Source organism: Marmota marmota, unplaced genomic scaffold (assembly GCF_001458135.2).
Source record: "Marmota marmota marmota unplaced genomic scaffold, marMar, whole genome shotgun sequence".
Lineage (NCBI taxonomy): Eukaryota > Metazoa > Chordata > Mammalia > Rodentia > Sciuridae > Marmota > Marmota marmota.
Window position 1 is genome coordinate 18,781,400 of NW_025999869.1, and position 23,336 is coordinate 18,804,735.

Sequence of the window (23,336 nt, forward strand, 5' to 3'; positions counted from 1 at the left end):
CAGTCACACATGTACCTAGGGTAATAATGTCCACCTCATTCCACTCATACCCCCATGTCCCCTCCTCACCCTCCCCTTTGCCCAATCACAGTTCCTCCATTCCCCTGGTGGGGGGGGCCCCAATTATGGACCAGCATCCACTTATCAGGAACATTCGGCCTTTGTTTTTTTTTTTTTTTGAGCTTCCTTTTCTCTAACTAGGTAGTACAAACCCCATTTTATTTTGCGTAGCATGATATTCTCCAACTCCATCCATTTACCTGCAAATGCCATAATTTTATTTTCTTTTAATGCTGATTAATAATATTCTATTGTGTATATATACCAGTTTCTTTATTCATTCATCTATTGAAGGGCATCTAGGTTGCTTGACAGTTTAGCTATTGTGAATTCAGCTGCTATAAACATGGATGTGGCTGCATTACTATAGTATGCTGATTTTAAGTCCTTTGCTTATAGACTGAGGAGTGGGATAGGTGGGTCAAATGGTGGTTCCTTTCCAAGTTTTCTAAGGAATCTCCATACTGGTTTCCAGAGTGATTGCACCAATTTGCAGTCCCACCAGCAATGTATGAGTGTGCCTTTCCCCCCCAAAATCCTCTCCAACATTTATTGTTGTTTGTATTCTTGATAACTGCCATTCTGAGATGAAATCTTAGAGTAGTTTTGATTTGCACTTCTCTAATTACTAGAGATGTTGAACATTTTTTCATATATTTGTTGATTGATTGTATATCCTCTTCTGAGAAGTGTCTGTTCAGGTCCTTGGCCTATTTATTGATTGGGTTATTTATTTTTTTAGTGCTTAGCTTTTTGAGTTCTTTATATACCCTAGAGATTAGTGCTCTATCTGATGTGTGAGGGGTAAAAATTTGTTCCCAAAATGTAGGCTCTCTCTTTACCTCATTGATTGATGAAGATTTGGGCCTACTTTTTTCTCTATTAGGCGCAGGTCTCTGGTTTAATTCCTAGGTCCTTGGTTTACTTTGAGTTTTGTGCATGGTCAGAGAGAGGGGTTTAGTTTCATTTTGCTGCATATGGATTTCCAGTTTTCCCAGCACCATTTGTTGAAGAGGCTATCTTTTCTCCAATGTATGTTCATGGTGTCTCTGTCTAGCATGAGATAACTGTATTTATGTGGGTTTGTCTCTGTGTCCTCTATTCTGTATCATGGGTCTACATGCTTATTTTGGTGCCAATACCATGCTGTTTTTGTTACTATAGTTCTGTAGTATAGTTTAAGTTCTGCTATGATATTTTCCATTTACTCTGGACTTACTGGGCTGTTGTGTGTGGAGGAACGCCTATGCTCTAGGGCTGACCTCTGCTCAACATCTGGGGCACATGTCTGTTTCCTTATCTGCACAGACGTCTTCATTTCCTCAGTGTGGCACACAGCACATGGACTCCTGTGTGCTCCCTCTGCTCTGCCCATCCGGAAATCTTTGTGGCCTTCCAGATGCAGCATGGCTTCCTGGGAAGCCTGGAGAACTGCTGGGGGTGGAGGCAGGCACAGCAATGCCACTGAGGTCCCCACAGAGGGTGGAAGTGGTGACCTGTGAAATTTCCAGCACATGCCCAACATCCATTTGCAGTCCCCTCCCCAACTAGGCTAGGCTCAATATTTCTTTCTTTTTTGTACCAGGTATTAAACCCAGGGGCGCTTAATCACTGAGCCACATCCCCAGCCCTTTTTGTATTTTATTCACAGACAGGATCTTGCTGAGTTGCTTAGGGCCTCACTAGGTTGCTGAGGCTGGCTTTGAACTTGCGACCCTCCTGCCTCAGCCTCCTGAGCCACTGGAATTATAGATGTGCACCACTGTGCCGGGCCAGGCTCAATGTTTCTGACCCCCAGTGGCATTATAAAAGAAGAGACAGAGTTCAGAGTCTAACAACTAAGATTTGCATGAAAAACATTTCACCCCCGGCAGGAGCCTGTCCACTAGCCTTTGCTTCATTCTGACCAGATCTCAACCTCGATTGGGTAAAGTTCGGTCAGGAGAGCAGAGCGTGGGGACAGGAGGCTCAGTGGGGGATGCTTGCTGAGTTACTGTCTGCAACAGTGAGAAGAAACAAAGCTAATGTCCATCAGAAGGGGAAATTGTGAAAAGGATGAACAATTTAAACTATTAAATACTAATGCAATTAAAAATAAAGTAGATGATAACGATGACAATAAAAACATTGGTAGAGGATTTCTAATAAGCCAGGCAGTGTCATAGGCACTTAAATATGCACTAAGTCATTTGTGCTCACAATAGTCTTAAGAGGGATGGACTATTATGATCTCACTACAACGAGGAACAAACAAGGCACAGAGAAGTCATGAAACTTGCCTATGGTCAAACAGCTGGTAAGGGATGGAGTCCAGATTTAAGTCCATCCATCCCTAACACATTCCAATATTTTCACAGGAACAATTTGTCAGTGCTGTTAATTTATAAGCAAAAACAAGAGTGAATGGTTAAAACCTCAAATCCAAGGAAACCGAGAAAGAGTATGAAATCCCAGCTTCCAGCTTTTGCTCTGCCATTATCACAAGCCAGTCTTCTTGCTGGATCAGTGTCCTCTCATGTCACTAAGGGAGCTGGACTGATGCAGTGGGCCCGGCTTGGGTGCCTGCTCTGCTATCCTTTCCTTTCTTTTGGTGACAGCATCCTGATTTTCCTTGGGGACTCTCCTGTCCCTCAGTTGGACCTGGGTTTGGGTGAAGCCAACTCCTCCCTCACCTTAGGGCTGGGCAAGGGAGCCTGGCTCAGTCAAGGCACAGCAACACCCCTCTTTATCCACGGTGACTGGTTCAGGGGTGGGAACTTGTAAATCAGAATAAAACTTTGCTGGGAGGACTGGGAGAGAAGTTAGCTCTATTCTGGTGAAACTGAACCTGGGAGGGTATAAATCTGGCCTGCCTGCAGCTATGATTGTTCTCTGCCTCTGAATGAAGTTAACAGACCAAAAACCTTAGCCAAGAGCTGGAGAGATGCCTACTGGCATCCATGGGAACCTGGATCCAGCTGTGCCTGAAGCCAAAGTCTGCCCCTGGCTTTTTCATTATGTGAACCAATACATTTCTTTTCTTAAATCAGTTTGAGTTAGATTTCTGTCACTTGTAGCTAAAAGAGTCCTGTTGATATAACTGGACAATCCTGAAACCCTGTCAGTTGAATCAATTTCTTTTGGATCTAGTGATGGCTTCTGAAGGACAAGGAGACAAAAAATGTCCCCAAGGGACACCTCTGATCCGAAGGGGTGGCTTCTCTCTTCTGCCATAGGAGAACTTTGCTGGCTCACTGATGAGGAGAAAGTGACCTGGACAGAAGGTCCTGGAGGCCGCAGGAGGACTGGGAGATAACTGAGCTCCATTGTGAGTGAGTTCCCCAATTTAATATTCCTTAAGGATTCTGAGCTCTTGGGAAACAAAGACGAATCTAATACACTAGCCCTGAACATACACCTCAGGGCTTAATGCTGGCTATAAAAGAAGTCAAAATACAAAGGAAGCATTTCAAAAATAATCTCTCTGAGTCAACCCTGAGACAGGATGATCAATCATCTTTAAAGGAACCATAACACTCATCCAGTTCCTCAGCACGCGGCACCATCTATGCAAGTTGGCTGAACAACCTTGACACTCATGTGCCTAAGGGAGCAGGATGTGGGGACGGTGACCCCAGAGGAATGTCACCAATGCCAGGTGAGACGGCCCATCTAAACTGTCACATGGAGAGAGGAGTGGCTGTCTCTGGCCAGTGAGGTGGCGAGAACTCAGCAGAGAAGGCTCCTGACTCCATTTCCCTTTGAATCGGGGCTGGCCACCCCAAGAGAGGGCCCAGGGCTTCAGAAAGGCTTCAGCCAACGCTCTGCTCTTCTGGACTCGAATCACAGTCTTGACGCCTGGGCCTGAGCCCACACCCGGCTCTGACAGCCCATTCCTCACTCTCTCAGTCATTCCTGCTTTCAAGAAACGCACCTCCCACGGGATGCCCTGAGCTGAGCCCTGGGATTACAACATGAGGACCATGCTGCTGTCCCTGTCCCTCAGGAGGAGTCCAGTGGGGGAGGGGAGGAGGCAGACAAATAATATAAAGCTAATAAATTATTAGTGTTCTGCTGCCTGCCTGCATATAGCTGTGATGTGAGACAGAATGAAACAGCCTGGAGATGAGCCTGGGGGGAGGGGGCACCCCCTCACGCCCAGCCCTGCCAGCAGCGAGCAGGCCTCCGGTGGCTGCTGGGTGGAACTGGAGCGGGAAGGGGCCTGGGCAGTGATCTTGCTTTCCAGGTAAGGAGGGGGGCTCAGAGGAGATGATGTGACCAGAACACCTGGCCAGCTGGTGTCAGCCAGGGGTGTGGCCGGCTCCTCCTTTAGTCACAACACAAAGAGAAAACCCTTTGGAGACCCCGGATGTAAACAACAAATCTAAATCAGACAGTTTCAAGGAACTGGCATCTGTCACCATGTTCTGAGGGCTGCCTGTCTTCTAGGTCTGGGAGGGGCTGAGCCATGCAGCCTAGAACAGTGGGTTCTGCAGGGGGTGTTGATGAATTCAGCAACTGAAAACCCCCTGGGAGAAATGGGGGGCCCTAAGAATGCTTGTGGATGTCCATTCCATGCTCATTTGCATTCATTCATTCTGTGCTCATTCCCATTTATCAGAAACAGTTTGGTATGGCTGGTGCCAAAGAGATCGCTTATTAACCACACAACCTTGGGCAGATTACCAACCTCTGCAAGCCTCAGTTTCCTCCTTTATAAAGGAGATTTGCATGTGTGGGCTGAAAGGTGACTGGGAAGGGATATGGTGGGGCATCTCACCCCATCTTGGTCCAAAAAGGAAACTCTGAGCCAGTCGGTTCAGACATGGGGCCTGCCTTCCCATGCCTTTCCTTCTGACAGAATGACCTTGCTGAGGAAGAGCCCAAAGGGTGGGCCCTAGGACTGCCCTGTCCCTGGCTACAGCTACTGGGCAGAATGGAGCCCTCACCCAAGGGCATTGACTTGCCAGGTGTCAATGGCCTTGAACGAAGACTGTGTCCAGATGGCATTCACCAGGCCAACTTAATTCTCTTCCTTGAGGCTATGACCTTCATGTATGGGAAAAGAGTCACAGAGTTAATGAGGGAAGCAGAGACAGAGTCACACAGAGAGGTACGATGGCCTCTTAATAGTGGAATCCATTCTTGGAAGGATCTTTCCATTTTAGACACTGGGAGGCCTGGTTTGCCACAGCCCCACCTCTGAGAGCTTGGCTGTTGGACTTTTTACAATTCCAACTTAACAACATCCCGGCCTCCCTTTATTGCCCTTGGCTCCTCATGTGGGAAGCCCCAGTACATGACGTGACAGGGAAACCCTGGAAGTCTATCCTGTCCCTAAACCTATTCCCTGCATGAAAAACCAAAAGCAAGCATCTAAGTTTGCACTAAAGTTAGTTCATTTTTTTTCTTTTTCATTTTAAAGACAATTGAATTCTTTTAGAATTAAGAGTTCTAAACTTCAGAAATCTCACTAACATGGAAATCTGGGCTTCTGGGTCATGGACGCCGAGACTGGGGGACACACCATTATTCTGCATGATGTGCCCTGTCGATACTGTGCCAACTGGTCCACATGACATCATGAATAGACTCCCGAAGTACACACTCTATCCTCTGCACATTATTGCAAATTGTTCTTCAGTGGTTACAAGAGCGAGTTCTTTCTTTTTTAAAGGAATAATCACTTTAAAATTTCTTCTAGAGAGACTCTGCTGTTTGAAAGCGTCCAATGCTTGGACTCCTAGATAAACAATCTTCTGGAAGTGGGCACAATTTTGGCATCTCATCATGGGAACCCAATCCAACACACCTTCCTTTGCAGCCGAGAAAGGTTTGTAGATTTTCCACTGGCCTGTGTGTTTTGGGGGTGACAGAAGCCAGGAACTCTTTGGGCTGATAAATAAAACAGACAGCCAGCTAGTGTTCCCAGGCTGCGTGCACAGCTCAGCCTGAGAAGTCAGGGGGAACCACTGCACGTTAAGGCTGCAAGGGCTGACTCTCATCCCGTCTGTGCCCCTGGGTTTACAGATGAGGGGACTGAGGCAGGAGGGGAGGGATCTTCCCAAGGCCACAGAGTGAGACAGCTCATCCACATTGCAGACAGTGGCCCTCCATCCAGGGTTAAAAGAGAGGATGCAACTGTAGGTGTGTTGAGGGCGGGGCATGGGAGGAAGAGACCTTGGCAAGATCCGGGTTCAAAGTCCACTTCTGTCACTTAGCAGCCAGCTTGGGAAAGTGAGTCTCAGTTTCCACTTAGGTACAATAGGGATAGAAGTCCTTCCTATTGAGACTGTCAGAAAGAATGAAAGAAGTACTATATATGAATGTGTCTGGTACAGCATCTGGCACATAAGACCGGTTTCCACTCTGTAGAGGCCACTGTGTAGATTATTTTCCAACAAATGATTTAAGTTCAGAATTCTGAGATCTCCCTTCTCTGTTTTGCAAAAAGGACAGTCCCTTATAATAACAACTTTGTCAGAAAGACAATGTCCCAGGGACACTAGAACCCCAAGAAGTCGACTAAAGAGAAGTTATAAACATCTCCAGGCTTGATGGTGCACACCTGTAATCCCATCATCTTGGGAGACTGAGGCAGGAGGATCATAGTTTGGAGGACAGCCTCAGAATCTTAGCAAGGGCCTAAACAACTTAGCAAGATCCTATCTCAAAAATAAAAAATTAAAAGGCCTGGGAAAGTCCCCTTTCCCTCAACCCCGATCCAGATACACATGGAAAGCCCTTTTCTGACACATACCAACATTCAGCCTCCTCCCTCAGTGGGCACTTGGCTTCTCAGCTCTTCTCTGCCCTTCTCTGGGTTCTAGGCAGGCACTGGCTTCCTCTTAAACACAGTCCGTTGGAATAAGAGGAACTGGAAAATGACTGTGACAACACGGGCCAAGATAGACCTCTTTGTGAAGGCCCTTTTCCACTTGGGAAAGCTTTGCTGAGAGCCAGCCGAACCCACCTGCTGTTCTCTCTTCTCAACAGACAGCTAAAGAAAACCAGAAGTCACCATTAATACTATTGCTGACCATGGACCTCAGTGCTGCCAGGTCATCACCTGGCCCGCACCAGCCAACCTGAGCCAGAGACGACAGATTCAAGCAGTATTTAAAGACGCCTGGGTTGTGCTGTCTTTTCCTACCCCTGTGATGCTAAATTTTGGAAACCTCTTTATTCAGCTTTTATCTGGTTTTAAGATGTTGATAAAAATAACACATTTTAAAAAATCCAATCAAATCTCTTGTCATTTCCATCCCATAGGATAAAATGTTTGTTCCTCCTAAAGACACAACATACAATGTATTCTGCCTACTCAATCTTTAAACAAAGGCTGGAGCAAGGAGGAGGAGTTCTGATAAGAATATAGCATGGGGGCTGGGGCTGGGGCTCAGCGGGAGTGCACTTGCCTGACATGTGTGAGGCACTGGGTTTGATTCTCAGCAGCACAAATAAATAAATAAAATAAATGTCTATCACAACTAAAAAAATAATAAATTAAAAAAGATATTTTAAAAAAACAATATAGTATGGAAGGTGGGAATTAACAACCATGAAGACCACATCTCAGATTCCAGGTGGGTGTCAGCTGCCAGGCCAACAGTTTTAGGAAGAAATGGACTTTAATATCAAGACACTCAATAATTCATGAAAGAGGAGAAAAGATGAAATAAATTGTAAAGATCAGTGTTCCAGGGTGCCTCGCCACACAGTTTCTGGAGGCAAAGAGCCGGAAACAACCTGTTCGCCCGTCCATCAAGGAGCCGCGGAACAGATCACACGGCTGCTAGAAATGTCTTGCAAAGGTGACTGCAGTCTACTAAGTGAAAGAAGCTACTTGTGGACGGAAATGTTACCATACAACCACATTTTTGTAAAATAAAACAAAACAAAACTCAAAACTGCACTTATAAGTCTACGCATGCTGCATAAGCAAAGGAGAAACTGGAGAGTTATACACAAAATTGCTGCCATTTGCTACCAGGAAGATTGAGGATGTGAGTGTAGGGGCAGCGAGGATGGAAAGGACCCTGCATATCTTCCTCCAGGAAAGGCGTGGAGAAGGGGACTTAAAATCAGAAGTGCCACCGGGCACAGTGGTGTGCTCCTGTAATCCCAGCAGCTCCAGAGGCTGAGGCAGGAGGATCATGAGTTCAAAGCCAGCCTCAGCAAAAGCAAGGTGCTAAGCAACTCAGTGAGACCCTGTCTCTAAATAAAATACAAAATAGAGCTGGGGATGTGGCTCAGTGGTCTAGTGCCCCTGAGTTCAATCCCTGGTTACCCCTTTCCTTACTCCCTCCCCACCCCTTACCTCCAAAAGAATCAGAAGTGCCTGGTGTTCTGTTCCAGGTAACAGTGCTCCTGAACTGAGAGTCTCTGCTTGTCATATCACCAGCTGCCCCCCAAAACCATCTTAATGAAGGGAGAGAACGGATAATTGCTCTTATCTTTGAGTCATTACTTCCTCTTCCCCTAAACCCATTCAAGGCTGACATCACTTAAAATCAAACTCATCTCTGTAACCAACTTTACCAAATGCTATCTATCTGCTCCTGGACTAGCATGTTACCTTCAGCATGAAGAGCAAAATGCAAATGGAGGAGTCTGCCTGTCATGTTTGCTAGATTTATCTAGCAAATCCTGCTCACAATGGCTATCTAATAAACTTCATGCACAAAGCACAAGAATTTAAAAATGTCTCTCTCCTCTGTAAGACCTGGGTCTCAGTCCATCCATACACCTTGCAGTAGAAGGAACCACCTGTTTGGATCCAGGTTTGAATCTTTGTCTTCTACTAGCTGTTCAAACTGGAGCCAAGAGCTGAGCTTCTCTAAGGTTCAGTCTGTGCATCTGTAAGATGGAGCTAGTAGTTATCATTGGATACAAACCATTTTGGAGGAGACAAAATCACAAAACAGTCAGAATAGTGCTTTTGTAAACCAGAGGCAATGTTGAGCATAAAGGAAATAAAATTATTATCACACAAAAATGCAGAGTGGAAACGAGTAAGGTAAAGCTGGTCAAGCTTGGCACAGGTATAAATAAATAAAAGCACTGGATAAATGGGAGATGCTATTATGAATGGGGAACACAGTATTTGTTTCTAGCAGATGTAGAGAATGCATCTCTTTGCAGAAATAATAAAAATCACAAACCACACATCAGTTCCGCAGCTGACTAGTGGGTTTTACCTTGCATAAATTATAGGGGTAGGGAAAGTGTGCATGTTTTGATTTTTAGCTGATAGCATTTTTGCTTATAAGCAATTAATCTCTCCAATTTCAACCCAAGGGTTGAACTGACTGAAGTCTGTTTAAAAAAATCAAAGAAGTCAATTTGAAAAAAAAAAATTTATTGACTGTCATTTTATTTTAAGGCTCATGAGCACCTTTAAATCCCAATATTGGGTCTGAAGGGTCAATAATGGTTCCCTTGAAAGACATACCATTGTTCAGAAGGGAGTCATTTAATTTCAGAGGAGGAGAGCTGAGTTTAGCCTCCTGAAAAATCCGCTATGCTCCCACGAAACCTGGACTCTTTCCTTCCTAGCTCACAGCTGCCTGGCTGACAACTGGCCACACGGGAAGTCCACCCTGTGCCACATCTGGGTATCCTGGAGCTAATCTCACCCTGAAAGTGTCAGGCAAGCTTACTCAACCACATGAATCATGATAAAAAGGGCAAAAACTGCTAATAAGTACTAAATATGTCTTCCAAGCCTGTGCCTGCTTGGTGGAGGGTCTGACAACAAGCTCTTCCCTGTGGGGGCTGAGGGTGGGCACAGACTCCAGTTCTCCTCCTCATCGGCAAGGGCAGGAGGTGGTGGGCACGGCTCCTGCTGAGTCCTGAGCACAGAACATAAGGGCCATCAGTCCCCACACCACAGATGACTGGGGCTGTTTTTAGACTTCCTCTCTGTTGTGCCTTAGGCATTTCTTGCTCCTCAAGGGAGATGAGTTACTCAAAACCAGGCAAAAACACAGCAACTCAGAAAGAATCCTGTCACCATTTCCATTTTTCACAACTCAAATGGCATCATGTATTCAACTGCCTTAAAATGTGGATGTTTATAGTGTCTCAAACTTGTCTGGAATAAAAACAAACTATCCCCCCACCCCCCCGCCACCAAAACCTCTTGATGTCACTTCAGAATTTGCTCTTCCCAAAGTCTTCTCCATTTCTGTGAGTGGCAACTCCATCCCTCGGCTGCTCTGGCCAAGGACCCTGGTGCCATCTCTGGCTGCTCCCTCTTCTGCATACCCACATTGTCCTGAGTGAATCCTGCCATCTCCACCTTCAAAGCATACCTGGAGTTCAGCCACGTAGGACGCTGCCACTCATACTGAGGTCTGAGTCTCTTTCACCTTTATTTTGCTGTAATGGACTCCCAGATTCCACTGTGGCCACCTACAGTTTATCCTTAAAATAGCCATGAAAATGATCCTTTCAAAATGAAAATCAGATCATGTCACTCTCTGCTCAAGAACCTTCCAGTGGCTTCCCATCTTACCCACTGTGGCAAAAGCAGCAGTCCACCATGATGTCTGTCCTCCTCCTAGACACCTCTTTAGCCCTGCTTCTTGTCAACATGGTGCCAGCCACATGAACCAAGCAGGATGGCCTCAGGGCCTTTGCATTTTCTGTTTCCTCTATCTGTGGGGCTCTTCCACCAGCTACTTGCCCAGCTAGGACCCTTGCTTCTTTGTATATCTCCTCCTATGTTATCCGAGAGGCTTCTCTGAGTACTGAAATATAGTACTCCCAACCCCGTGGCTCTCACTACCCTTTACCCTGCTTCTGCTTCTCTTTTTCCTACATCACTTACCATCATTTGGAAAATTAATAAACTTCTTTGCTTGTTTACAGTTTGACTGCCCCTCCCCCAGGGTGAGGTAAGCTCTAGGAGGAAGAGACATCTTGCCTATTTGTTCACTCTTTGCCCAGGGCCTAGACCACACAGTAAGCTCACATTGTAGCACTCAATCAGCATTTGCTGAATGAGGAATGAATGAATGACTTGCAGACAGTCGCAGGTGAATAACAGGCCTGCAATCTCTTCAAGGCAGGGGCTGTCTCTTGATCACTTTAGTATAATAAGCCTGAGGAGGGGCTGGCTGCACATCAGATGGGCTGCACATCCGAGGTGGAAGGGTGGGAAAGGAGCCCCTAATAAATTCAGTTACCTTAAGTTCCCGATTTTGTTAACTCTATCAGTGAGGTGGCCATGCAGCGCAGGAGCCCAAGAGCACAATGGCAGCTTTGTCAACAGCTTCCACTGGCCCCCAGACCCCCAGCAGGGATGCACAGTTGAGATGCCCCCTGAGTCAGGCAAGATCAGTCCCTGCTTTTTCTTGATCAGGCTGACCTCACCCATCAGGGAGACGCCCCTTCTGCTCACAGGGCTGTTTATAAACACAAGGCATTCTTGGTTCTCACGCCAAGCTCAGTATCACTGAGGACACGATATCTTGGGGGGAAGGTGGAGGTCCCTGAATAGGACCTCAGCCATTGCTTTCCTGGGTCAGGGCAGCTTTTTCCTTACTGCCCACTCCTCCTGATTTCCCACACTTTACCAGGGCACTTTGGAACACTGAAAGGGGTGGCAAACCATGATGACAAACCCATTTCCAACTGGTCTCTGGATACACTCTGCTCAGGGTGCACTGTGTGATTTTGGCACGCCTCCTCACCCCTTTGATTCTTGTATTTGCTGAGTCGAAAAAACTGAATGATGATGTTGTTCAGTGCCGTGAGGGACACTGATTTGCAATTCTCTTTTCTTGTAATATCTTTGTCTGCTCTGTGTATTAGGGCAATGCTGGCTTCACGATTAATCGATTAATCGGAAAGTACCCCATCCTCTTTAATTTTTTTTGAGGGGGGAAGAGCATTTCCTGTAATGGGAAGGTTTTTAGCCAGACTGTCAATTTCTTTAATAGACACAGGGCTACTCAGGTTAATCAGCTCTTCTCTAGTAAGCTTTGGTGATTTTGCATCTTTCAAGGAATTTATCATTGTATCAAAGTTGTTCGATTTATAGGCACAAAGTTGCTCATAATATTACTTTATTATTCTCTTAAGACTTATAGAATCTAAGCTGGGTGCAGTGGCACATGCCTATCATCCCAGTGTCTCAGGAAGTTAAGGCAGGAGGCTGGCAAGTTCAAAGCCAGCCTCAGCAACTTAGTGAGGCCCCAAGCAACTTAGAAAGACTCTGTCTCAAAATAAAAAATGTAAAGGGATGTGGCTTAGTAGTTAAATGTTCGTGGGTTCAATTTCTGGGAGCAAAAAGAAAAATAAAAAGGAGTTATAGAATTTCCAGTTTTGACACCAACTTGAGACCATTTTTCTTATTAATACAATACATTTAATGTCACAGATTTCCCTAAGTACTGCTCTAGTGACACCCACAAGTTCTGATACATTGTGTTTTCACTATGTTCAGTTCAAAGTACTTTTTTGTTTTTCTATTGATTTCTTCTTTGATATATTCATCATTCGTAACTGACTTATACAGTTTGGAAAATTTGGAAAAATTTTAAAGATTGTTCTGTCTCTAAATTTAATATCATTGTGGTCACAGAATGTACTTTGTATCACTTGACTCCTTTTAATGTATGGAATCTTGTTTTCTGGCCTAGAATTTGGTCTACCTTGGTAAATATTCCGTGTTCACTTAAAACTCTCTATATCTTACTGTTATTGGGTGAAGTATTTTATAAATGTCAATCAGATCAGGTTGATTAACAGTGGCATTCAAGTTTACTATATCCTCTATTCTTTTTGCTCTGTTTGTCTTACCAACTATTAAGAAAGGGGTGTTAAGGTCTCATATAATTGTGGCCATATATGTTTCTCCTTGTAGTTCCATCAGTTTTTGCTTCTTGTATTTTGAAGCTTTCCTACTAGGTGCATAAATGTTTAAAATTACTGTGTCCTTTTTTAAAAAATGTTTCTGATTGGTGAATTATGGTTTTACATCATAGTGGGGCTCATCTTGATAGACTCCTAAATGCATATAATATTTGGCTTCATTTCAAGCCCTAGATTTCCTCTTTCCCTCCTCTCTTCCCTCCCCCTGATCCCCCTCCTCTATTCTATTGGTATTCCTTCTATTTATTTTTAATTGGTATATTACAGTTATAAAGTTATAATTTTCCGTGATATATTCATACCTGCATATACCATAATTGGTCAACTTCATTGCAGAGTTCTTCCCTTTTGCTGTGCCCTCTTGATAAATGGCCTTTTCATTAGGAAATGACTTTCTTTACTCCTGGTAGTTCTTTGTTCTGAAATCTACTTTAACTGAAATTAATATAGCCATTGTAGCTTTCTTTCTTTCTTTTTTTTTTTTGATATTGGGAATTGAACCCAGGGGCGCTTAACCACTGAGCCAATCCCCAGGCCTGCCCTTTTAATATTTTATTTAGAGACAGAGTCTTGCTGAGTTGCTTAGTTCCTTTCTAAGTTGCTGAGGCTGGCTTTGAACTTGCAATCCTCCTGCCTTAGCTTCCCGGGCTGCTGGGATTACAGGCATGCACCACCGTGCCTGGCTGCATGTTTCTTTATTGACTAGTGTTAGCAGGGTATATCTTTTTTTTTACCTTGTTTATGTGTTTTTTTTTTTATTTTTTGCTGGCAGCATGCGGTTGGATCTTGCTTTCTTATTCTGATCATCCTTGCCAATTAACTAAAATCATTAGAACAATTACATTTAATGTAATTTTTGTTATGGTTAAATTGAAGTCCATAATCTTTGTGTATTTGCTTTCTATTTTATCTTTCTGATATTTGTTTCTCTTTTTCTGCCTTCTTTTGGATTAATTGAGTATTCTTAATGATTCCATTTTATCTCTCTTGTTGGCTTTTAGCCATAATCTTTGTTTTGTTATTTTAGCACTTGCTTTAGGGTTTATAGTATACATTTTAACTTAATAAACTCTACCTTCGAATGATATTATGCCACTTTACATGTAGTATGAGAATCTTATAGAATATTACTATTTCTTCCCTCCAACATTTATGTTGGTATATGTTTTACTTTGACATGTTTTCAATCCAATAATATGTTATTATTATATTTGGTTACAGAGTAAAATATCTTTCAAAAGACTTAAAGAATAAGAAAAAAAATATAGCTACTATTCCTAGTGATCTTCATTCTTTGTAAATAAAGATCACTATTTCCATCTTTATATTTTCATTGAGTCAGAATTATACGTTGACAGGTTTTTTTTTTCTTGCTGTACTTTAAAAGATGTTGCTATATCACATTCTTGCTTATATTGTTTCCAACAAGAATTCTCTTATCATCTTATCTTTGTTACTCTGTATATGTTTTATGTGCCTTGATACAATTTTCTTCCTCTCTTTTGCTATTATTTATTTATTTATTGATTGATTGATTGTACCAGGGATTGAACCCAGTGTTCTATTATAAGCTACATCTCTAGACCTCTTGCAGAGTTTATTTTGAGACAAGGTCTCCCTTAAGTTGCCCAGGCAGGCCTTGAACTTGTGATCCTCCTTCCTGAGTCTCCCAAGTAGCTGGAATTATAGGCATGTGCCACCATGCCTAGCCTTTTTCATTGCTTTTTTTGAGCTCATGTTTCACCGGGCTTCTTGGGTATAGTTTTATAATTGTCATTCAATTTAGGAAAGTCCGGCCATTATTTTCCTCCTCATCTTCAGAGAGTTGTCCCACAGCTCAGTGATATTCTTTTCATTTTTCAAATTTTTTCTTTCGGTTTTCTGTTGGGTAGTTTGCTTTGCTATCCCTTCAAGCTTACTATTTTTTTCCCTCTGTAATATCTAATCTACTATTAATCCCATCCAATCCATTTTTCATTTCAGGCACTGTCAGTTTCATTTCTAGAAGTTTGATTTGGATCTTCCAATATTTTCTATGTCTCTACTTAACTTTTTACATGTATAAATTAGAGTTATAATGACAATTTTAGTGTCCTCTGCTAATTCTAGTATCTGTATCTAATAGCTGGGTTGGTTTTGATTGAGTGACTATCCTTGGCATTTTGGATCATGTTTCCCTGCTTCTTTGCACTTTTAATATTTGAATGGATTTCACATTGTTCAGGATGAATACTTTTGTATTTCCATAAATATTCTAGAGCTTTGTTCTGTAATACATTAAGTTCTTTGGAAAGAGTTTGATCTTTTGGGGTCATAATCTGTGATTTTTTGAAGACTTGTCCAGGGCAATGTTCAATGTAGGGCTATTAGTTCCCTTTGAGGTAAGCCTTTTCTAAAAACTCTACCCAACTAACTATGAAGTATGAACTATGAAACTTTCCAGCCTGAGTGGTGAGGAAAGGCCCCATCCTCAGCTCCGAGTGAATGCTAGGCACTGTTCCCTCTGGCCCTTTTGGGTGATCTCCCACTCGCCAGCTTCAGCTAGCTTCCTCGGAGGCTCAGGCTGATCAGTACCTCTGTGTATAGTCAAGGGGATGCCCTCCAACTCCATGGCTCTCTCCTCTCTAGTACCAGTCCTGTAAACTCCAGTCTCCTTGTCTCCTTGGACTCTCAGCTCTATTACCTCAACTAGGAAAATCTTCCAGGCTCCACACAGGGTCTCCATCCTTGTCCCATGGCCTGGGGCAATGAGCTATGGCAACTGTAAGGCTCACCTCATTTGATTCCCATCTCCTGCAGTTACTGCATTTCACTGCCTGATGTCCAGGTATCTTAAAAAGCACTGAGTTTTGTTTTTGTTTGTTTCAGGCAAGAGGGTAAATCTGTTACTCCATCTGGATCCCTAAATAACAATTTTAAATCTATGTGCACATTCCTATTGGGGAATTATTATTATTATTATTATTATTATTATTATTATTATTATAACAACAAATGTAGTTGACTTAAACTTCTTATCCTGGCAAGATTTTTTCCCCTCAGAATATGTATTTAATATATGTTTGTCAAAGGTAATAGGCTTCCTTGTTGTATTTTGGAAACTGCTGGGGTTCTAAAGTTGCTCAATGGAATTGTGGCCTAGTATAATATAACTTCTTCTGAGGAAATTCAGCATATACTGTAAATTAACCAAGTTAATTTAACAAAAAGGGGGAAAAGGCAAGAAGGAAAGAAGGAAGGAAGGAAGGAAGGAAGGAAGGAAGGAAGGAAGGAAGGAAGGACAGAAGGAAGCAGGAATCTGGTAGACAAAGATTCCATCAGGTTCATTTACTACTGAAGCTAACCCCACAGAATGAAGAAAGCAGATGAGGACTGTCAGCTGCTTTCATGGACCACCTAACAGCAGGACTTGCACAAGAACTGTAGACCCCAGCCACTCCTGCAGCGGGGGTCCCCTGTGCTATCACTTGTGGGCCAGGGAGGAGCCTCTGTGTTGGGTTGCCAGGCAGCCCAGCAGGGCTCCCCAGGGAGTAGGAGAGTGGGCCAGCCCACCAGCAGCCTCCTTCACACTCACTTGGCAGGAGGTGCAGAGGGCAGGCCCGCTCTGAGCCAGCTGGCCTCCTCCCACATGCAAGCCCAGCAAGTCGGAGCCCAACTGCCTCACTGCTGTTCTCCGTGGCTGTGTGCTCCCCAGAGCAGCTTCTGGTGCAAGCAAAGGCAGCTGGCACAAACAAACAGCCCCTCCATCCTGTTCTTAACACGCTGTTGCCAAAATTCAGTTTGAAGGAATACAAGGCAAACATAAACCTCAGCTCCTGCCGGAGAAGTTGTTTAAGCTAAAAGAAACCGAAGGGAGTGAGCAGCTCAACTGCTCTAATTTCTTCCTGCATTCCTGCTGTCAAACCGTGGGAAAGCATCCCCCTGGAAAACAGAAGAGCGCTTCAAGACATCTGTCAACTCTTTTCTGAAAGTCGCCTTCCCTACCTGGCAATCCTAAAGAAGGGGGGCATCAGGAGCACTGGATTTGGTGACATCTTTCAGTTAGTAACTTGGATGCTGGCTGGGTGGGTGGACGGGCGGGTAATAGAGATGCCTTCCGTCTCCTAGCTCAATTCTCCCCACCTGCAACAGGTGCTCTGCAGCTAACCAGTGCTAAGGACCTTCCACTGGGCTGGCGTATCCAATGTTCACAGTACAGAGAACAAAATATATGAAATTGTAGAGGAAGCTAATGAGACTGAAATACAAATGGTTCCCGACATACCATGATTCAACCTAATGATTTTTGACTTTGCGGTGGTACAAAAGCATACCCACACAGCCATTCCTACTGTATTCATTCCATAAATGACATGAGATATTCAACAGTATTTTATAAAATTAGATGATTTGGCCCAATGGGGCCTGAATTGAGGCCTCGGGGATCACATCATCCCAGGGTCCTTGTGCTCTCTCTCTGCTTTTGGCTGCCATGATCTCATCTCAGGCTAATGTAAGTTTTGTACATTGAAGGTAGGCTGGCTTAGCTAGGAGGTTCAGTAGCTATGAGGTTAATTGCATTTTTTTTACTGATGATACTTTCAACCTATGATGGCTTTATGGTGATCTAACACTATCGTAAATTGAGAAGCCACTGTGTAGTTCACAGAACAAAAGTTTGAAATTCGGTAGTAAATATGCTCCTTTATTAACACACAGTAAAATCTGGATATAAAATCTAAAACCACCTTCATTTCAAAGTAATGCCAAGCGCATATGCCATTTCAAGAGGCCTATAAAGTGATGTGGAATGGTTTCTTTGGGTGACAGTGTCATGGGGGCTTTAATGCCTCCATTAATAACTGGAAGGAACATCATATTTCAGGTAGAGGTTGATGAAAAAAAAAAAGCCATGTTTTTCTCATCCAGGTTTACAGACTGCCTGAACTCTGTCCACAGACCCATCTGTGCATCCCAGCAGGACTTCTCAATTAACAGGATGTTTCTTTCTCTGGACTGTTGGGAAAGAACCCTGCCCAAGGCTGGGCCCCCATCCTGGTTCCACTTATAGCCAGTGGAAGGTTCATCTTAAGCCCTAAGTTAGACAATGTGTGCTATCCTTCCTGAAGGCTTCTTCCGGGGCATTTCTCCTACCTGCAATGTCCTTTCCACTCTCTATCATGTGGCTAGCTCTAGTTAGTCCTTTAGGATGTGATAGATGGCACTCCTTTAGGGAGGCCTTCTGAACTCTTTTTTTTGTGGGGGGGGGCGGTTACTGGGGATTAAACTCAGGGTCACTGAAGCCTTATTTTGTATTTATTTAGAGATAGGTTTTCACTGAGTTGCTTAGCACCTTGCTATTGCTGGGGCTGGCTTTGAACTCACTCATGATCCTCCTGCCTCAGCCTCCCAAGCCACTGGGATTATAGGCATGTGCCACTGCGCCCGGCCTTCTGGCAGAGGACCCAGAATTCTCTGTTGTCCCAAACCATCCTGTGCCTGCCCTGTTATAGTTTAGATACAAGGTATCCCCTGAAAAGCTCATGTGTTAAGACAATGCAGAAATGTTCAGAGGTGAAATGATTTGATTACGAGAGCTGTAACCTCATCAGTGAATTAGTCTGTTTGATAATTTGAATGGACAGCTGGATGGTAAAAGTAGACAGGTGGGATGTGGCTGGAAGAAGCAGGTCACTGAAGGTGTGGCCTTGGGATCATATCATCCTTGGCATCTTGTGCTCTTTCTCTGCTTTTGGCTACCATGACCTGAGCCTTCACCGAGTTCTTCCGCCGTGATGTTCTGCCTCATCTCAGGCCCAGAGCAATGGAGTTGGCCAACCAGGAACTAAATCTCGAAAACCATAAGCCCCAAATAAACTTCCTTCTTTAAGTTGATCTTGGCAGGTATTTTGGTTACAGCAATGCAAAGCTAACTAACACACACCCCTATTATTGATCTTCTCAACTGCTTCCGCCATCTGTCCCCACACCTTGCCCAATACACCAAGAAATAATAGCTCATTTATCCCTTGTTCCTGGTGTTGAGCACAGAGATTCGCTCACAGAACATTGCTATGTTGTTACTGAATGAACAGATGAAAAGGTAGATAAAAGCTGTGACCACACTCAGCCTTTCTTTCTCATTGCAAAATATTCCTTGTTTTATATCAATGATTCCTGGTTATGTATGAGCATTACTTTTGGAGATTTTAGAACATACTGAGACTCAGGCTGTGTCCTCAGAGAGTCAGAGTTCAGCAATTGGAGGTGAGACACCAGTCTTTGTATTTTTTAAAAAAACATGTAGATACACTCATGGTTGAGAACCTACAGTATCACAAGAACAGCAGCTGAGGTTGGAGGACCAGGCTCCCAAATGAACTTCTTCCCTAGACACAGGAAGATGAAATTATTGTAGAATTCTGAACTTGCAAGGGGCTAAACATAAAAATTGAGTTTCTGACCCTCAGAGTCAGGTCATAGTTCTGAATCCAGCAACATCAGTGATAGCTGACCTACACGCTCAGACTTAGATGGAAAAATCTGGTGCTTGGCAGTGAAGATCATGGAACAAATTTCAAACCCCACGGGCAAGCACACTGAGGTCTCTGTGCATCCCCACTTGGCAAGAGATCCTGGGGCAGGGGGCCTCATTCTGGTGACAGCCCATCTTTTAGGTGAGGGTTCCTGCTGTGGGGTTTCATCATCTACAAGGGGAGACAACAATGCCAACCTCAAAGTACTGTCGCAGGATACAAAGGAGGTGAAGGGATAAAAGCATTTATAAATTACCAAACATGCTCCCAAGATTCAGTCTTTACTTTTACATTCTATGACTGAGTTTCAATAGGTGCAAAGACCTTCATGGATCAGAGATTAAACATGGATTCTGAAGCCAGACTCTCTGAGTTCAAATTCTGAGTCCACCTTTAACCAGCTGTGCTTCTTATGCATACACGATTTAACCTTTTTATGCCTCAATTTTTTTTTTTTGTATCAGGGATTGAACCCAGAGGCTCTTAACCACTGGGCCATATCCCTGGCCCTTTTTATTTTTTGTTTTCAGACAGGGTCTCACAATTTGCTTAGGGCTTCACTAGGTTGCTGAGGCTGGCTTTGAACTTGTGGTTCTCCTGCCTCAGTCTGCAGAGCTGCTGGGATTATAGGCATGCACCACTGTGCTTGGCTCCTCAATCTGTAAAACAGTGAGTAATAATAGTGTCTAAGGGTTTTGGAAGTTCTGGCTGAATTAATGCACTTCAAGTGCCTAGGACAATGTGTCTCAAGTGTGGGCTTACCTCAGAGGCAATGGGAGTGCTTGTTAAAACACTGATCGGGTGGGCCCCTCTCTAGCACCTTTTATCCAGTAAATCTGAGCTGAAGTCCAAGAACTTACATGTCTAACAAATTCCCAGGTGACACTGATGTTGCTGTTCTGGAAAACTACACCTTGAGAACCACTGGCTTAGAACAATGCCTGGCATAAGTAAGCATCTAATAAATGCTAGCTGTTTTCTATCCCGGGCTTTATTTTCTTAGTCCCTGAGCAAAACATGTTGTGCTCCAGGGCTCTTCAGTATTGCCTTCATTTAGAAGCAATTTTGACATCTTCTCCTGGCAGTGGTTCTCAAAGTGTAGTTCCCAAATAAGCAACACCAGTGTCACCTGGGAGGTTACTTGAAATGCAAGGTCTTGGGCTGCGACCCAGACCTACTGAATTAGGGACTGTGGCGATGAGTCTCAGTATCCTGCGTTCTAGCAGTTCTGCAGGCAATTCTAATGTGCATTGAGTTTGAGAACTGCTATAGTTGAAAATCACCATCAACATGACAGTAAACCTTACTGAAAACATAGGAGAGCCAAGGGTCCAGAGTCTAGTTCTTATTGAGCTGACGTCTAAGACCTGACTCAGCTTCTCAGTCATCTTGGGGCCTTAATTGAGTCATGCTACTTGTTTAAGCCTCACTTTCCTCATCTATAAAATAGGCAACATTCCAGGACTTACCTCTCAGGAATCTGAGATAATACAAATGAAGTACATGGCACATGCTACCTGTTCAATGAATGTCAGCTGCCATTATCATCTTTATAATTGGTGAGACATGTCCTTTCTCAGTATGATTTGAGACAGTTATAAAAAAGACAATACTAAAAAGATACTACTTACTTATTGAAAAAAAGAGAAAGAAAAACATCACACAAAGTGGAGAGAAAGAGGCCTGAAAAGTCACTACCATGGTCCTCTAAATTGAGGTATAAATGTCCCTGGGGACCAGGGCAAGAGACAAAATGCAGAGGTTAGGTGGTTCCAACTGCCCACCAAGAGAGGGAGGCTGGTTCTTCTGGGGAGCCAGCTCTAAATTCCAGGAGAACCTGATCACGTGAACCTCAGTCAAAGGTCCTGTGCAACAGGAGGAAATCTCGGTCAGCAGTGCTTCATGGACCTGTTTCTTTAATTAATTCTCAAACAAGAGCCACAGGCAAAATCCTCAGATCCCAGAAATGAGAGATGTCACACTCACTTTGGGTGCCGGATGTCAGGGAGAGAGCGATTCAGGGAGATTTTATCACTGACGTAGATGTTAAATCCATTTTCTCGGTATGCCTGGTCCACTCTCTCAGCATCGGTCATGGGGTAAGGCCGCCCTTGTTCTCCATTTCCTAGAGGCAAAGAGCAAATTTGGTGTTGCTGATCACCTAGCATCTATGGGGCTTCTGTGAATGGAGAGGGGAAGGAAGGATGCAAAATGTGTTGAAAGCACAAAGATAAAGCTTTATACCTGGATATGGGAAATGTCTCCAGATTTTGCAGAGGGAAGTGGGAAGAGGGGGAAGGGAACTACCATTTATTCAGTCCTGGTCCCATCACGTCCCTTAAGGATCTTGTTCTCATGTAATCTCCATAGCAACCCTGTACAGTAGATGCAAAAGCTCTCAATCTACAGATGAATATACTGACACTCAGAAAGTTACAAAGCCAGGTGTGTGGGTACCCACATTCCCTCCACTCCCTCTGGAGCTCCAGATACCCCTGCCCTTGGAGTCTGACACCTGGATGCACAGCCAGGCCTGCCACTGATGAGCAGATCAACCTTGAGCAAGTCACACCAGCTCTGAGCTGCAGCTTCCTCCTCTGATAGTGGCAGCCTATTTGGGAGAGGCAAGAGAGGCTGCACACGTGAATGCTTTTTTAAATCTATAAAACGCTATATAAATTTGAGGAAATATGATTACTCTCTAAGGGAAGCAAACTTTATATGTAAATCAAAATTGCCATAAATGATGATGCTTTGATATTTTTCTTCTGAGACAGTAAATAAATTAAGAGCTGCCTACCCTAAGCCAGGATTGCCTGAACGTGTCGCTTCCAGTCACAGATTTGAGCGGATAAGGGCTAGCTTTAGTCTCTCTGTACAATCCATCTGGGGAGTCCCTGATGCTTCAAGAAAGTCTTCTCTGGGTTCTCCAGGAGCATATGGTGTGTGGGAATTGTATCACAACAGCTGCAATAGAGCCCAAGAATCTGCATTGATGATTTTGAAGAAATGGTAATGAGATCACCAACTAAAACTCAGTTCACCTTCTGGAGTTGGTGGCCTTGTTTACTTTGCAAAGTATATGCTGGCAATATCAGCTCGCGGAGCAGAGGAGTTCAAGGCTACTCAAGTTCAGCCGGACAAGGGGAAGGACCCTGCCCTCTGTCACTTGTAGTGCTCCACAATAAGACATCGCTGACCAACACCCGGGATAGATCCCTCAAGGGACACAAATGCAGGAAGCAGAAAGACAAGACCAGAATGTTGGCTCTGAGGGATGCTCCAGCAGGGCCACTCATGGGCTCACTCAGAGATCAGAGTGGAGCCTGCAGGCCAGCCCTGCTAGATCCCAGCTGTCACTTGGACGTGCCTTTGGCCTTTCTAAGTTTTCGCTCTTGCATTAACTGGAATATGAAGTTCACTGATGACTAAGGAGGCCACTCAGGGCAAAATGCCTGCCATGTTGTTAGCTGGTCGTGATTCTTCTTGCTGTCCCCACCACTCTTCCTTGCTGGCCAACCTGATGTTCTAATCATTCTGGTACAACTGTGTGGTGAATCAGCTCTTTGCAAATGTCCCCTTTCCAATTTAAGCAGCCCCTCCATTGTAAACCACTGGCACACAGGGCGATGCACTTCGTGTCTTTAGTCTCCTGGCCATCGGTTCAGTTGTTATGTGAGCTCTCTCCAGAGCCTTGGGGGAGGCTGGTTTCTCATAACATCATTTAAAAAAAACCGATAGTGGGGTCTGCCTTTGAGATTCAAATCAATGAGATCCATCCCTTATATTTCTAGGGTGCTTTCCAGCATAGTGAGGCTACTTCACACCCATCACTTTCATGGCACATTACTACAACCTGAGCTAGTCCAGGCAGGGGGCACGAGCCCCAGTGACAGGCAG

At 44.1% G+C, this 23,336-nt stretch overlaps 1 protein-coding gene across 1 annotated transcript in view; it reads right to left on the minus strand.

Moving 5' to 3' along the window:
* The window catches only part of Galnt10 (polypeptide N-acetylgalactosaminyltransferase 10), a 236,241-nt gene that overhangs the window by 105,861 nt on the left and 107,044 nt on the right, over positions 1-23,336 (minus strand). Inside the window, exon 3 of the mRNA XM_048782909.1 lies at positions 21,423-21,561. Within this exon, the coding sequence (XP_048638866.1) occupies positions 21,423-21,532 (110 nt within the window). The 5' untranslated portion in view covers positions 21,533-21,561. The remainder of the gene's footprint in view (positions 1-21,422; positions 21,562-23,336) is intronic.